The sequence below is a fragment of the Pteropus medius genome, unplaced genomic scaffold, assembly GCF_902729225.1.
Source record: "Pteropus medius unplaced genomic scaffold, Ma_sr-lr_union100, whole genome shotgun sequence".
In the NCBI taxonomy this organism is placed as follows: Eukaryota; Metazoa; Chordata; class Mammalia; order Chiroptera; family Pteropodidae; genus Pteropus; species Pteropus medius.
The window spans coordinates 26,856,965-26,872,058 of record NW_024349519.1 but is presented as its reverse complement, the minus strand read 5'-3'; the positions used below and the strand labels follow the sequence as shown (position 1 = coordinate 26,872,058).

Genomic DNA, 15,094 nt, shown 5'->3' with positions numbered 1-15,094 from the left:
TGTCATTCAGTCAACAGATTATTTATTATGAAGCTAAAATAGCAGAACCTCTATGATCATCATCAAAACCAACATACACTGGACTTCTGGTCAAGATGGCATAGTAGGTAGACACTGTGCTTGCCTCCTCTCATGACCACATCAGAATTACAACTAAACTACAGAACAGCCATCACTGGGAGTCGCCTGAGGTCTGGCTGAACAAAAGTCCTACAACTGGGGACATACATAAGAGGCCACTTTAAGACTTGCAGGAGGGGCGGAGACGCAAAATGTGCTGGTCTCACAACTGCGTGTGGTGGTTGAGAATTGGGAGGGTTATCGTGGCTGCAGAAGTCCCCCAGGAGGACTGGGGGCTCCTGACCCCACACTGGGATTTCCAGCTCAGTGTTCTAGGAAGAGAAGTCCCCACAACCTCTGGCTGTGAAAACCGGTGGAAATTGTGGCTGAGTGAGACAAAGCTGTGAGAGTTACAGACATTCCTCTTAAAGGCCCACACAGGGACTTACTCACTGATGGACTTGCTTGCTCTGAGCTCCAGCTCTGGGGCAGCTGCTCAAAAAGTGCCAGGGACATATAGGGAGGAACTGAATTGTCTGCCTTCAGGGCAAGGGTTGGAGAGGCAGCTTTCTCCCAGACAGAAGTGCTGGCAGATTCTACTGTTCATTTGTTGAACCTTTCAGCCTCCCAGCATGCAGATGTAGGCAGCTGCCATATCTGAGTCTCCATCAACCTGGCTAATACCATTCACCCAACCAAGTGATTCCCTGAGACCCCACCCCTCCCATCTTGCGGGCCCACCCATGCTGCCTCCAGGGGCTTTTCCATACAAATGGCCTGTCTTGACTCATGCTGCAGACTTCCTTAAAATCTCTCAAAGGTTCACAAAATCTAAATAAGTAGCATCTGGCCTTGGCATGCCCCATACTTCCTGCTGAGCAGTCCCAAACCCATCACTAACAGCAGGCGGCCTCGGCTTCTTGCTTGGCCTCTCAAGGCTCCTCTAAGCCCACATGGGTGGTAGCCATCTGCAGATTGCTTGGTGACTCTTGCTAGGTGGCCCTAGGCAGTATACAGGCTGCGGCTGAAGGCTGAACTTGGCCTATGGTGGGTCCTCTCCCAGAAGGCCCTAGGGCCAGCACGACCATTGGCCAGAGTACCACCCAGGAATACATTTGAGGATGACACACCCAAAGGGCAAACTAGCCAGGCACCAGAGCACCACTAAAGTGAACCCTACTCTATAAGGTGAGCCCCTCATGACCAGTCCTTAAACCAATCAGCCTAAGGGGCAGTCTTTCCCGTTGATGTGCAGACAGCAACCAAAGCTCAACTACAATAGGTGGGCACACACAACTCAAATAAAGGGACACACCTGGAGCACTTGGCTCAGGTAACCCGGGAAGACTGCACCACTGGGCTTCATGGGACATCTACTACATAAGGCCACTCTACTGAGACATAGCAACTTTACATAATGCATAGAAACAAACACAGGGAGGCAGCCAAAATGAGACAAAGAAACATGCCCCAAATGAAAGAACAAAGCTCCAGAAAAAGAACTAAACAAAATGGAGGCAGACAATCTACCATATGCAGATTTCAAAACACTGGTTATAAGGATACTCAATGAACTTTGGGATAGAGTACATGAACTCAATGAGAACTTTAACAAGGAGATGGAAAACACAAAAAAGAACTCGTCAGAAATAAAGAATACAGTAACTGAAATGAGGACTACATTAGAGGGAATCAATAGTAGATTAGATGAAGCAGAAGGTCGAATCAGTGATTTAGAAGGTAAGGTAGAAAACACCCAATCAGAACAGCAAATGGAAAAAAAGAATCCAAAAAAGTTAGGATAGTTTAAGGGGCCTTTGGGACATCAGTGTACCAACATTCACATCCTAGGTGTACCAGAAGATGAGAGAAAGGAATTAAAAACCTATTTGAAGAAATAATGATGGAAAACTTCCTATCTTGCTGAAGAAATAGACATACACGCCCATGAAGTGCAGAGAGTCCCAAACAAGATAAACCCAAAGAGGCCCACACCAAAACACATCTAATTAAAATGCCAAATGTTAAAGAAAGAATCTTAAAAGCAGCAAGAGAAAAGCAGTTAGTGACCTACAAAGGAGCTCTCATAAGACTGTTAGTTGATTTCTCGACAGAAACTTTGCAAGACAGAAGGGATTGGTTGAAATATTCAAAGTGATGAAAAGCAAGCACCTACGAGCAAGATTAATCTACCCAGCAAAGCTGTCATTTAGAATTGAAAGACAGATAAATAGCTTTCCAGACAAGAAAAAGCTAAAGGAGTTCATTAACACCAAACCAGTATTAGAAGAAATGTTACAGGGACTTTTTTAAGAAGAAGGAAAAAAATATATATGTATATATACACACACATATATATATATGTGTATATATATATGAAGTATATTTATGTGAAAAATATATATATGAAGTATATTTATGTGAAATATATGAAGTATATATATATGAAATATATATATGAAGTGTATATATATATATATGAATAAATTGGCAATAACTACATATCATTTATTATTTTAAATGCAAATGGATTAAATGAGCCAATCAAAAGATAGGGTGGCTGAATGGATAAGTAAACAAGACCCTTACGCATGCTGTCTACAAGAGATTCACTTCAGATCGAAAGATACACACACACACTGAAAGTAAAGGGATGGAAAAAGATATTTCATGCATATGGAAATGAAAATAAAATACCTAGGGTAGAATACTTATACCAGACAAGATAGTCTTTAAAACAAAGGCTATAACAAAAGACAAAGAAGGACCCAGAAATCCCACTTCTGGATGTTTATCTGAAGAAACCCAAAATACTACTTTAAAGGGACATCCGTATGTTCATTGCAACATTACAACAGCTGTGATATGGAGGCATCTGGGTGTCCATCAGTGGAAGAATGGATAAAGAAGAGGTGGTACATATATACAATGGAATATTACTCAGCCACAAAAAAATAAATAAATAAATAAAGAATGAAATCTTGCCACCTGCAAAAACATGGCTGGACCTAGAGGGTATTGTGCTGAGTGGAGTAAGTCAGACAGAGAAATACAAATGCCATATGTTTGCACTTACGTGTGAAATCTAAAGAACAAACAAAACAGAATCATAGACACAGAGAACATTTTGATAGTTACCAGATGGGAGAGGGATAGGAGGGATGGGTGGAAAAGGGAAAGGGATCAGGAAGTGCAAATTGGTAGTTGCAAAATAGTCACGGGAATGTGAAGTATAGCATAAGGAATATAGTCAATAATATTGTAATAACAATGTATGGTATCAGATGGGTACTATTTTTGTCGTGGTCATCACTTTGTAAGTTATATAAATGTCTAATCACTATGTTTTACACCTGAAACTAATATAATATTGTGTGCCAACTGTAATTGAAAAAAAATTTATTTGAAAAATAAAAAATTTATTAAAAAACAACATACATTGGTGTCTTGCTAGAGCCTTCATTTTCAGGATGATCATGAGAGATACCACATTTCCATGTTGTACAATGACTGAAAGATGCAAGAACATTTTTTAAAAAGCTACCTATGTTTAGGAACGTTAAGATTTCTGGAAACTTCTCTGAAATACTAAGACCAAAGCCTTATGTGTCTCTGTGTGTTTTGTATAATCCCTGCTGCAAAGATAAAATGTTGATTATTTCTGTTTACCGCTCTAGTGTGTGATGCTCTGTCATGGAGCTAAAATAGGATTTTTCCAAGGAGATATCAGGCTGCTTATGGATGATCTCAAGGTGCTTCAACCCACTGTCTTTCCTGTGGTGCCAAGACTGCTGAACCGGATGTTTGACCGAGTAAGTTTCAAGTGCAGAATGGGGAAGAGAGCGCTAGACCTTGAGTCTGAAACTTGGGTTTGAATCAGGTTCAGCCAGGTACTTCTGTGTGACCATGGACAATCCCCTCAGCCTCATGGAACTGCAGTTTACTCATCTGTAAAACCAGAAAACATTGACCTCCCAGAGTTGTTTTTAAGGATTATAAGAGAAAACACTTGTGAATACAGTTGTAAGCTGGAAAGCTCAAAGCTCAAGGTATAAGGTGGGAGGTCGCTTTATTTTTATAATAAATCTTTGAGCCTCTGTTTTCTCATCTATGCTACAGATTGTTATCTCTTCCCCCTGCTTTCTGTCTCACAAAGTTACTAATTGTATCACATGAAAATTATGTAACTACGTAACTATGAAATTGTTTTATAAATTGTAAAGTTCCATGCACATGTAATGTTTCTTAGCCACCTTGAGAGAATTGACTAAGCCAAACCAGAGACTGAGAGAAGGCCAGCCCCTTGGCTGGCCTTTATAGCATGTGGGCCATTATAGCATGAGCCACACAGCCAGGGCCAGATCAGCACGTGGCATGTGCAGTCTCCAAAATGAATTTGGACTGGGCAACTTTAATACTTTTTATTTCAATGCGTGTCTTCTGTCATCTATAAGAACCTACTCATTTTTTGTGTGGTTTTTTTTTTTTAAAAAAAAACTTTTAAAAACAGCTCCATTGAGATATGATTCACATTCCATAAAATTCACCCATTTAAAGTATACAATGCAAAGGTTTTCAGTACATTCATAGAGTTCTGCATCCATCACCACAGTTCATACTAGAACATTTTTATTACCTCAAAAAGAAACTCGTTACGTACTTGTTAGCTATTATCTTCCACCCTGCTACCCATCTCTACCCCTGAGCAAAAATTAATCTACTTTCTGAATCTGTTGATTTGCCTATTCTAGACTTCCATATGAATGGAGTCACGCAATATGTTTACTTTCGTGACTGGCTTTTTTCACTTAACTTGTTTTCAAGGTTCTTCCGTATCATAGCACATATCCATACTTCATTCCTTTTAATGGCCAAATGATATTCCACTATATATTTTTTTTTCTATAACAGATTTAATTTATTTGTTCATGCATAATGATGGACATTTGGGTTGTTTCTACTTTTAAGCTATTCTGAATAATGCTGCATGAACATTCATGTACAAGTTTCTGCGTGGACATATGTTTTCATTTCTCTTGGAGAGAGCCAAACTGCTGGGTCACATAAACTCTATGTTTAACTGTTTGAGGAACTGCAGTCTGTTTTCTAAACATGTTACATTCCCACTAGCAGTGCATGAGAGTTCCAATTTCTCCATATCTCCACCAACACTTGTTATGATAAGACTTTCTGATTCTGGCCATTCTATTGATTGTGAAACCTTCTTATGTCTTGACCCATTAGATTTTTGCACAGGCTAACACCACACTGAAGCGGTGGCTACTAGACTTTGCCTCCAAGAGGAAAGAAGCAGAGCTTCGCAGTGGGATCATTAGAAACAACAGCCTGTGGGATAAACTGATCTTCCACAAAATACAGGTAACAGATAGACTCACACTGTTATTTGTCACATAAACTAACTTGGGTTTCAAAATTTTTATGTGGGCTCTTTTTAAAAGAGCGGTGTGAAAGTGAGAGAGAGAATGACACGTTTTTATTAATTCTGGCACATTTCTAAAGGACAAAGCCATCAGGTAAGCCTCAGTATCCAACAATACATAGGATCTTCGAATATATTGTAGCTATCTAGGGTTTTATAGCCTTTCTTATTCTCCATTTGATTTTATTTTTCTGAAACAAGTATGTCACTCTGAAGGTAATTTTTAGGCATGAGTGCTAAAGAATAATATTATATCCAAAACAATGCCCAAAGTGTGGTAGTTGCCACAAATCTATCACACTCCTGTTCTGATTCCTTAAGAGTAGAGTTGTTGGTTTATTTCCATACTAGTTGAGATCAAATGGTGTAAAAGCTTCAAGTGAAAACAAATTCCAGGCAGGTGTTCCTCCCTGGATACTTGTGAGTTCTCAGGTGGTAGCGAATTCTGTGTGGCCCGCAGAGCAGGAGCTGGGGGGTTATGGCACAGGGTGCCAACAAGGCATCTTTGAGGAGCCCACTGACTTACAGCAGTTTAACCCTCCTTCTCTCTTCTCTCCTACCTTGTCAGTCGAGCCTGGGAGGAAAGGTCAGGTTGATGATCACAGGAGCCGCGCCCGTGTCTGCCACCGTGCTGACGTTTCTGCGAGCAGCACTCGGCTGTCAGGTAAGATAGTTTCACTGCAATTGATTGTCTCAGACTTTGTCATGCCTACAGGTCTTCTTTCTAAAAGGCATTCTCGTTCTCCTTATTTTTATTTGAAAGATCATGTTATTCCTAGGGTGCTTGGGGAAAGAAGTATATATGTCTTTTATTCTAGGCAGGGGAAGATACATTTGTGTCCACCACTGTGTCATTTTCTCTAGGGAAGGGCACAAAATATGCCTTTAGAGTCAGGTGTAAGGGTATGGGAAGGGTCATAAGTAATAGGACAACCTACAAACCTCACAGAGAACCTGTCTTAAAGGAGGCGAGGGAGACAGCAGAGATTCAGTGATGCATAGGACATGTAGTGGATACAGTCGGGAGCCAGCAGAGCATGTGCATTCCTGGGTGGGTCATGTGCAGTGGGACCGCGTTGTGCCATGTCTCTGTTCTCCCTTGCTTGTCCACAGGAAGTTATGTAGAAAATGGACGTGGATGGCAGCTAGTGTTTGATGTAAGGGTGAAGATGTTTGGGTGCTATAATAAAGCATGTTATAGTATTGAATTAATTCACCAAACAGAAAATTTGAAGAGATTTCACCACAGTCAGCCATTACTCAGGAGTTAGAGGAACTTAATTACTTGTGCACCTCTGACAGAGGTGTGACTGTTTCTTCTTTAATAACATTTCATCTCTTGGTGATCCAGTTTTATGAAGGCTATGGACAGACCGAGTGCACAGCCGGCTGCTCCCTGTCTTTACCTGGGGACTGGACAGCAGGTACAATTGGTGGGACAGTCCTTACTGGAATCCTATTATTTGGATTGGAATTGAATTAATCATTGATTGGTTCATTAACCAACTTTAACAAGTGCTTGGTCTCAGATGACTAGGCCTTGGGGCACACACTCTTGTAAACCAGGGAGCCATATGGACAGTGTCTCCTGGAGCAGAGTGGGATGTGATTTCGAGGCTCTGACTGTAAAACTAGGTGGCAATAGAGAGTGACCCAGATCCTGAAGGTGACAGCTGAGAGACAGTGGCCTTTATGTTGGGCTCAGAATGTTTGACCCAACAGAGCTTTCCAGTAATTTGTTGAGGTCTAATGACTTGCTAGTAACTTTTAATTAAATTTATATTGTGTGCTGTGCTGGATGTTGAAACCACAGAGAGAAATAAACACAGGTCCCTTTTTTTCCAAAAAGACAAAGCAGAGACAAACACAAAAATAATTGGTTGAAGACCTGTCATGAATGAGGTTCTGTGTTAGAGGCTTAAGATGCACATTACATGTATTTCATTTCAACAACATCCCTGTAAAATAAATCCTGTTACCTCTGGGAGGAAATGATTGATTGTTAGTTAAAAAAAAAAAAACATGTAAATAATATATAAGAATTGACATAGCATTATACTTTGGAGCCAGGGTTCCAACCCAGGTCTGACTGCAAAACTCCCACGCTTTCCCCTGTACCACACTGGTGGTGTATTCTACACTGTGATAAATCAATTCCTGGATTTATGTGATGTAGTATAAATATGAGCACTATCTAGTAGCACAGACTCAAGTAACTAGCATGCTCTAGTGACATAATTCTGCTAGGATTGGCACTAACAGTCTATGAACCTTTTTCTTGGTCGTTAATTTTTAACTCCTGGTTCCTTACTAGCTAGAGAATTTGGAATAGGGATCTCATTAAGGTAAAATTATTAAAATGTAGGAAGAATTATTTCTAATGCTCTTACAGGATATCTAATTTCTGCTATTTTCATTTTGAGAAAAGAACCCGATCCTTAACACCCTTTGGCAAGAGAGTTAAGTTAGCTATGAAAAGAAGCACATCTTGTCTTAATAAACTTAAACATAAAACATGATCATCCATGCTTAAGGAAATAAAGATCATATTGATCAGAACCAGGTAGTGTGGAAGAGAGTAATCAAGGTATGCCTAAGCTGCCTATGCTCTCTCCTTATGCAGAATAGGGACACTAAAAAGTCTGCGACAGGGAGAGGTGGCAAATGATGGGCAGGGGCCATCAGATCAGAGGAGCCAGGAAAACGTTTTAGAAAGCTTGCTTCCAGGTATTCGTAGAAACCCTTAAAATCAGCCAAATTATACTTTGAAAAATAATTTAGAGCTTCAAACTTGGGAAAAGTCCCTAGAAGACTTTTGAAAATTTTTGTCTCTATTCTAGGAATAGACTCTCTAAATTAATTTGCAGGGGTGGCGGGGGCAGAGACTGGCTCTTATTGCAGCTGTTCTTATTATGAGCAGGCTTATTTGTTATAAAAATAATTTGGCCTAAGGATACTATAGTCTTGTTAGGAATGATCATTCTTTTATATCATATACAGGCCATGTTGGTGCCCCAATGCCTTGTAACTTGATAAAACTTGTTGATGTGGAAGAAATGAACTACATGGCTGCCAAGGGTGAGGGCGAGGTGAGTGAGGTCCCATCAGTCATTCACCATCATTGCCATTTCCTCTTAAGCCGGCCATGACAAGTGCAGTGCCATTTCTCAGCACAGTGTCACAGAAAGCCTTTGAACCATTGAGCTTGATTTTCATGGTGATCCTGGGGTCAGACAGGCTTCTTTTTGAAGGTACATTGATATTTAGCTCTCAAGGGATGTGTGGGAAGGGGGCCACCAACATCTGCCTTTTTCTGCCTGACGTAATAGGGACTTAGGCCCACGAGCATGCAAGGCTCCAGTGGCCTGAGCTCTGGGGCACAGTTCCTGTCTGTTAATTGCCCTGGATACCTATTAGTGAGCTACCAACCAGTGGAAGGGAAAGCCTAATTACTTCAAAGGGAGGGATTTCATCCCCTTTGGGGCTTTCCAACAGCTTTGAGCCAGAACCTAGAGCAGGTATTAGCCCTACGACTTGATCACAGCTAAGGTCATTAAGGAAGGGAAGCAGAGGTATTGGAGGTGCTGCCAGGATCCCACTGGGGCTCTGGTAGCTCCCTCTGGATCATGGAATTCACACACACACACACACACACACACACACACACACACACACACATCCCCAATTTCCTCTGGAGAAGCCCCACTAAATGCTGTTAACAGATCCTCTTTTCCCCCATAGCTTTATTGAGATATAATTGAGACATAGCACGATATAAATTTAAGGTGTACAGCATAATGATTTGACTTACGTATATTGCAAAATGATCACCACAGTAAGTTTAGTTAACATCCATTACCTCATATAGATACCAAAAATAAAGAAAATATTTTTTTCATTGTGATGAAAACTCTTAGGATCTCCTAAAAACTTTCAAATACATCACAGAGCAGTGCTAACTCTAGCCACCATGCTGCACGTCACACCCTGGTGCTTACTTATCCTGTAACTGCAAGTTTGTACCTTTTGACCTCTCTCCTCCAGTTCCTGCCCCAACCCTTCATCTTTTCTTCCTTCAGGTGTGTGTGAAAGGGCCAAATGTGTTTCAAGGCTACTTGAAGGACCCAGCAAAAACAGCAGAAGCTCTGGATAAAGATGGCTGGTTACACACAGGGGACATTGGAAAATGGTTACCAGTAAGTGGTCACCTCCCCTGTTCACAAATATTTTTATTCCACTGTAGAGAAGAAAATGTCCCATTCGTCGTACTTTCGCCATGCGGCAGTGGCACCCCAGCTTTTCTCTTTCCTGAGTGGCATGTAGACACTTCCCTTTCCTGCAGGGAACAGGTTTATACACAGCATATTTGTGTAGCATTTTCACTTTAACTGTAGCGAATACGTTTTGTTTTGATATTTGACATCAATTCTCCTTGCTGCTTCTTGTTTGAAATTCAGAGACTGGCTTTTGACATAGCAATGCTGTGCCTTGGTATTTCGGCTTTAGTTAATTGGGAGACGTAGCAGACTGCCAGGACTGTAGGATGGGCAGGAATTTGTGAATACACGCATTTCTTAGGTTTGCCATCTGGTTTAAAACAGGATAAGTGGTTCGCGGATTAGACCAACTTCTTTGAATTTACTGTAGAGAAATTCCAGAGGACTTTCTAGGAGCCAGAGGCTTGGGCAAGAAGCTACACCCAGGGGTTTGGCCAATTTGCTTGCTGTGGTAACAACCACTGCTTTTGAAAGTTATTACTGTGTTTAATTGCAAGCACTAAAATGGAGGTTTTAGTGCTTGTAGTTATAGATTTAAAGTGCTTAAAACTCTGAAATTGTTATTGATTTAAAAAATGCCCCCCACCACAATTAATTCAGTATTCAGAATGCCAAAGCTACGTAAAAATAAGTTAAGTCCCTTTTTCCAGGTTCAGGAGGGATTGACTATCGGTTATCCTTCTGGCTCTGGCTCAAGTGAGCACATCTCAATCTCTCTAGACCCAAGTCTGTTCCTGTCAAAAATGGAGGAGAACTGATGTGGGATGAGAGAACCTAGAAACTTTCCAACAAATAACTTTTAGAAGTCTGAGAATGACCTTGGGGCAGGGATGGGTTGAAGGCTGGGTTGGGGTTTGGTTACCAGAGGTGGGCACTGCTGGCATTTGCCTGGTCTGGTCCAGAGATTCTAGTGTCCCCACTGTTATCGTTTGGGCGGTGACAGACCCTTCCCAAAGGGCCAGGAAATAGTGATAAAGAAACTGAAATCTTGCCTTTGTGTAGTAAATGTTAATGAGTCCTCACTCTGTGCAGAGCACTGTGGGAGGATAGGTCTGGATCTTTGGTCTCAAAGGACTTGACTCAGCTGGAGAGGCAGATATGTGTGTCCCTGATTCAGATGTGAGACTGCACGAAGCTTGCTAAACAGAAGGTAGTAAGCGAAGCACTGCCAGCTGGCTGACAGAGAAGGGGTGAAGCGAAATGGGCAGGGACTTTGGAGTCTTCTCTCTGACTCCTTACTTGTCTCAGTGGTCTGGGGCAAGTTGGTTAATCTCTGTAACCCTCCCTTTCCCTCTCTGTAAAATGGAATGATAACTGATCCTGCCAGGTGTTATTTGGATTAAATGATAGTGCAGATAGAAAAATGCCCTGTGCTGCATGTGATGATTGATCCTGTGTGAAAACCAGCCGTGGACCCACTCACAGCCCCCTTCCCTCTGATAAACAGAATGGTACCTTGAAGATTATCGACAGGAAAAAGCACATATTTAAACTGGCACAAGGAGAATACATAGCGCCTGAGAAGATTGAAAATGTTTACATGCGAAGTGAACCTGTTGCTCAGGTGTTTGTCTACGGAGAGAGCTTGCAGGTAGGTGCTTTCTGAGCTGTGAGCTCTGATGCGCAGGTGTGGTGAGCGCCTAATTCTCCAGGGGCTTTAAACATGATGGAAAGTTTGCAGTGGATGTCAGATATGAATTGACTTTCACGTCTGACATGCCGGAATATTACTGATGCATTATTGGTTTTTGCTACTTGGCATTTCTTATCTGGAAAAATTTTCTCTTTAGTTTTTATATTTTTTATTTTACCCAGGATGGCCTGATGTACCAAGGGAGGTTAGATAAAGATACTAGGGAGTGGGTAAAATTATGCTTCCAATTTAATTACAAAGAGAAAATACTGATATACAGATTATAAGAAAGTTTAGATTTTTCAAACATATTAAACCCAACTTATTTATGATATGCCTCCTAAATCATTTTTGAGCAAATAGTTGTTGTGAGCCAACATATACTTAAAGTTGAAACCGAAGGTCAGTATTATAGTAAAATATCTGTTTGCTAAAATGTCGGACAGCTGGTGACAAGTGAGAGAAGGGAGTCTAGTTTCCTAAAGATAGATTTTTTAAATAAGTCTTGAGGTTTTTAAATAACTTTAGAAGAGTATTTTCTTATGAGAGAGTGCACCTGTTTTTCTTCACCTAGAATCTTAATGTGCCTTTGATTTTTATTAATTATTTGTTTACCTGATATCACCTTATTTGCTTATTTGACCCTGTTTTATTTTTTCAAAGTATATGCAAAAGTAAATAAAAGTTAGGGTTTTGTTAGATTTTGAATTCCCAGTGGGTCTTATAAAACATTTGTAGCAGAATTCCTGACACTGTATTTTAAAGCTAGGAGTTCTTAACCTGGTCTCAGTGGACTCTGGGGCTGGTAGTATGTTCTGAAGACAAAATCTGTAACTTTCATCAGTTCCTCCCAGCGGTCTGTGATGCAAAACCATAACGGACCACTATCCTAGAACATCTGGCTCAAGCCATGTATTAACTCACTTCTCTGTGTTAAAGGCATTTCTCGTAGCAATTGTGGTACCAGATGCTGAGACCTTAGGTCGGTGGGCCCAAAAGAGAGGACTGGAAGGGTCCTTTGAAGAACTGTGCAGGAACAAGGTAAGCTTCTGAAATGCGCAGTCTGCTTCTTTATGTTCAAATTGCATTAAGTGCAAAGTGCAACAAGGAAATATCTTATTTCTCTTACCTTATTAGGATGTCAAAAAAGCTATTCTAGATGACATGGTGAGACTTGGGAAGGAGTCTGGCCTAAAACCATTTGAACAGGTAAGACTCATGAAAGTGCATGAATTCCTGCAAAACAAGTTTTTGACTTGAAGATTTTTTTTTATGAGTAGGTTATAGAAGAGGGCGAGATGACCTAAAGTAAATCCATGAGGAATGAAAAATGGAGTGGTCTGGCAGGAAAAGGAATTTCCTTAACCGAGGGTGTGAATTCTCTTTTCCTGGAGGTCAGGGTACAGTCCTGAGTTCTCAGAATAGGGCCCCGCCTTTGTTGAGAAAGTACAGCTAGGCCGGAGGTGAGAGGATGGAGGCGAGAGGATGGGTTTGGACGTGCAAAAGGGTCTTTATCTCTTTGGGCAGCTTAAGTGCTTTTTAGACTCAGGTTGCATCGGTCCTCCTTCCTTCTTTAATAGCCTTGTTTATTTGCAGGTCAGAGGCATTGCTCTCCATCCCGAATTATTCTCTATCAACAACGGCCTTCTGACCCCAACAATGAAGGCTAAAAGGCCAGAACTTCGGAATTATTTCAGGTCGCAGATAGATGAACTTTATTCCACCATCAAAGCTTAATGGTAGGAGAAAAGCTCAGAAGAAACCGGACATCTCCACACTCTTATACTGATGACCTTCACGTTGGTAATTTTGACTTCGGCAAGCGTAGGGAAGTAAACATCCATGTTTGACTTGTGCATTCGGGGTTCTTGTCATAGGACTATTAGAGGAAATGGAGCACTGCCTTACAGTCACCTCACGTTGCAGACCATGTATATGGTGATGTACAATTTCCAAAATGAGCCTTAAAAATTGTAAGCGGAAACTATAAATGTGCTGTTATTTGCGACTTCCTTAGTTTAAAAGGCGGGTATGAAAACTTCTGTCTCCCTGTTATTAAAACCAAGGATTTAGGACTTAACTATTTCTGAGATGTCTGCTACTTGCTGCATATTGTGCAGTTGTCTGCTGCTCTGAACAGTACAGTGCACTGGAGGGAAACTGTCCCTTAAGAATGACTGTCCTGGCTGGAGAATGTCACAAGTGGACCAGAGGGTTTTTTTTTAACCCCTGCCACCTTCCATTCCCCGTCTCACACACACTCTTACAACCTTTCCGATGAAGGGGTATGATACTCCTGCTCTATTCGACAGTCCCCTGTCATTCCTCTTGGAGCAGAAGGTTCCCAGTGAAGCAAAGGACAGACCAACTCAGAACAATGTAGATGTCGTTTCTCTGGCTGCTCGCCAGAGCGAACAGATTGTGGTGCCAGCAGAGCAGAATGCTCTCGGCCCCTCCTCTCCAGACCTGAGTCCTCCCTCCGTCCCTTCCCAGGGGTTATGAAAAAATCTGCCTTAGACTCTACGGTGGAGACAAGCATTTCAAGAAGGAGATAATTACCTAGAAAGACCATGCTCAACTGTGACGCCTAAATAACTGTCCACTTTATCTTCACTGAACCAGTCACTGTTTGTTTGTGATGGCCAATAGATTTTTAATGTGGTTTTCATATCAAAAGTTCATGTTGTGATTAACTGGCTTTTTTTCCCCAGAATAAACTCTCAGGCAAGGCATGTCTTTGAAAATATTAAGGGAGTAGATGGACTCGGGTACTTATTGAAATGAACAGTAATAAACAAATGCTCTTCTGCCATCATGCTACCTGATTTCTGTGAAATGTATTTGGCAAGCCAAAATTCTAGGATGTAGAAATCTGGAAAATTCATTGCCTGGGATTAACTTCTCAAGGGATTTTTTTTTTTTTTTTAAGTTAATGTGGGAAATTAGCAGCATTTCACTTTACTTCAAGACTTTGCCACATGTGACTGAATTGTCATTGATACATTTAAGCTATTGTTTCTGGATGTGTGAGAGTACATGTGTTACACAAGCACAACAGGGTTTGCACTGAAGAATTGTCATTGTAGCACCACTACTGGGTAGCCTAACTTCATATGTGTATTCTTAATTGCACAAAAAGTTAATAATTTGTCACATTGGGGTTTCGAATGTTTGCTTTAAGTGTTGGCTATTTCTATGTTTTATAAACCAAAACAATTTCCAAAACAGTGAAAGAAACCAAAATAAATATTTCCTCATTTCAAGTGAGTAAAGCCTCTCTCTTCACGTCAGGTGGAACATTCAGGTCAGTCTTGGATGTGCACAGAGAAAGAGCAAGAATGGCTCTAGGCTTCAGACCCTGCCCAGTCGCCGCCTCCTTCCCAGCTCTCCTTCCTCTGCTACAGCCATGCCCATCGGCTTTCTGGCGACAGTCTTTACTGTGTTGTGAAGAAGAAAATTATGGTGTGATTAATATAGATAGTCTCAAAAATGCACATTCTTCGTTGGGAAACTAACATTTCAGGAGACATCGGCTGTAGTTGGTGGTTCTGCGGTGGATTCAATCCTGTGTATTTTAGTCATAAAATACCATAGAACTGTTTCAGAAGACGTCTAGAAGAGCAGCTGACTCTTTTTTTTTTTTTTGCCCTCTGTTCCTATCCTGTGCTGTCATTTTAAAGATTT

The 15,094-nt window shown here is 41.1% G+C and overlaps 1 protein-coding gene across 5 annotated transcripts in view; it reads left to right on the top strand.

The window, feature by feature from the left end:
- Positions 1–14,673, top strand: part of ACSL1 (acyl-CoA synthetase long chain family member 1) — a 64,874-nt gene extending 50,201 nt beyond the window's left edge. For all 5 annotated transcript variants that reach the window (XM_039882657.1, XM_039882661.1, XM_039882658.1 and 2 more), the window contains 10 exons: positions 3,738–3,872; positions 5,305–5,439; positions 6,069–6,164; positions 6,852–6,924; positions 8,501–8,589; positions 9,580–9,696; positions 11,225–11,368; positions 12,350–12,451; positions 12,548–12,619; positions 13,007–14,673. In XM_039882657.1, coding sequence (XP_039738591.1) covers positions 3,738–3,872; positions 5,305–5,439; positions 6,069–6,164; positions 6,852–6,924; positions 8,501–8,589; positions 9,580–9,696; positions 11,225–11,368; positions 12,350–12,451; positions 12,548–12,619; positions 13,007–13,147 — 1,104 coding nt within the window. In that variant the 3' untranslated portion in view covers positions 13,148–14,673. The remainder of the gene's footprint in view (positions 1–3,737; positions 3,873–5,304; positions 5,440–6,068; positions 6,165–6,851; positions 6,925–8,500; positions 8,590–9,579; positions 9,697–11,224; positions 11,369–12,349; positions 12,452–12,547; positions 12,620–13,006) is intronic.
- Positions 14,674–15,094: the final 421 nt, after the last annotated feature.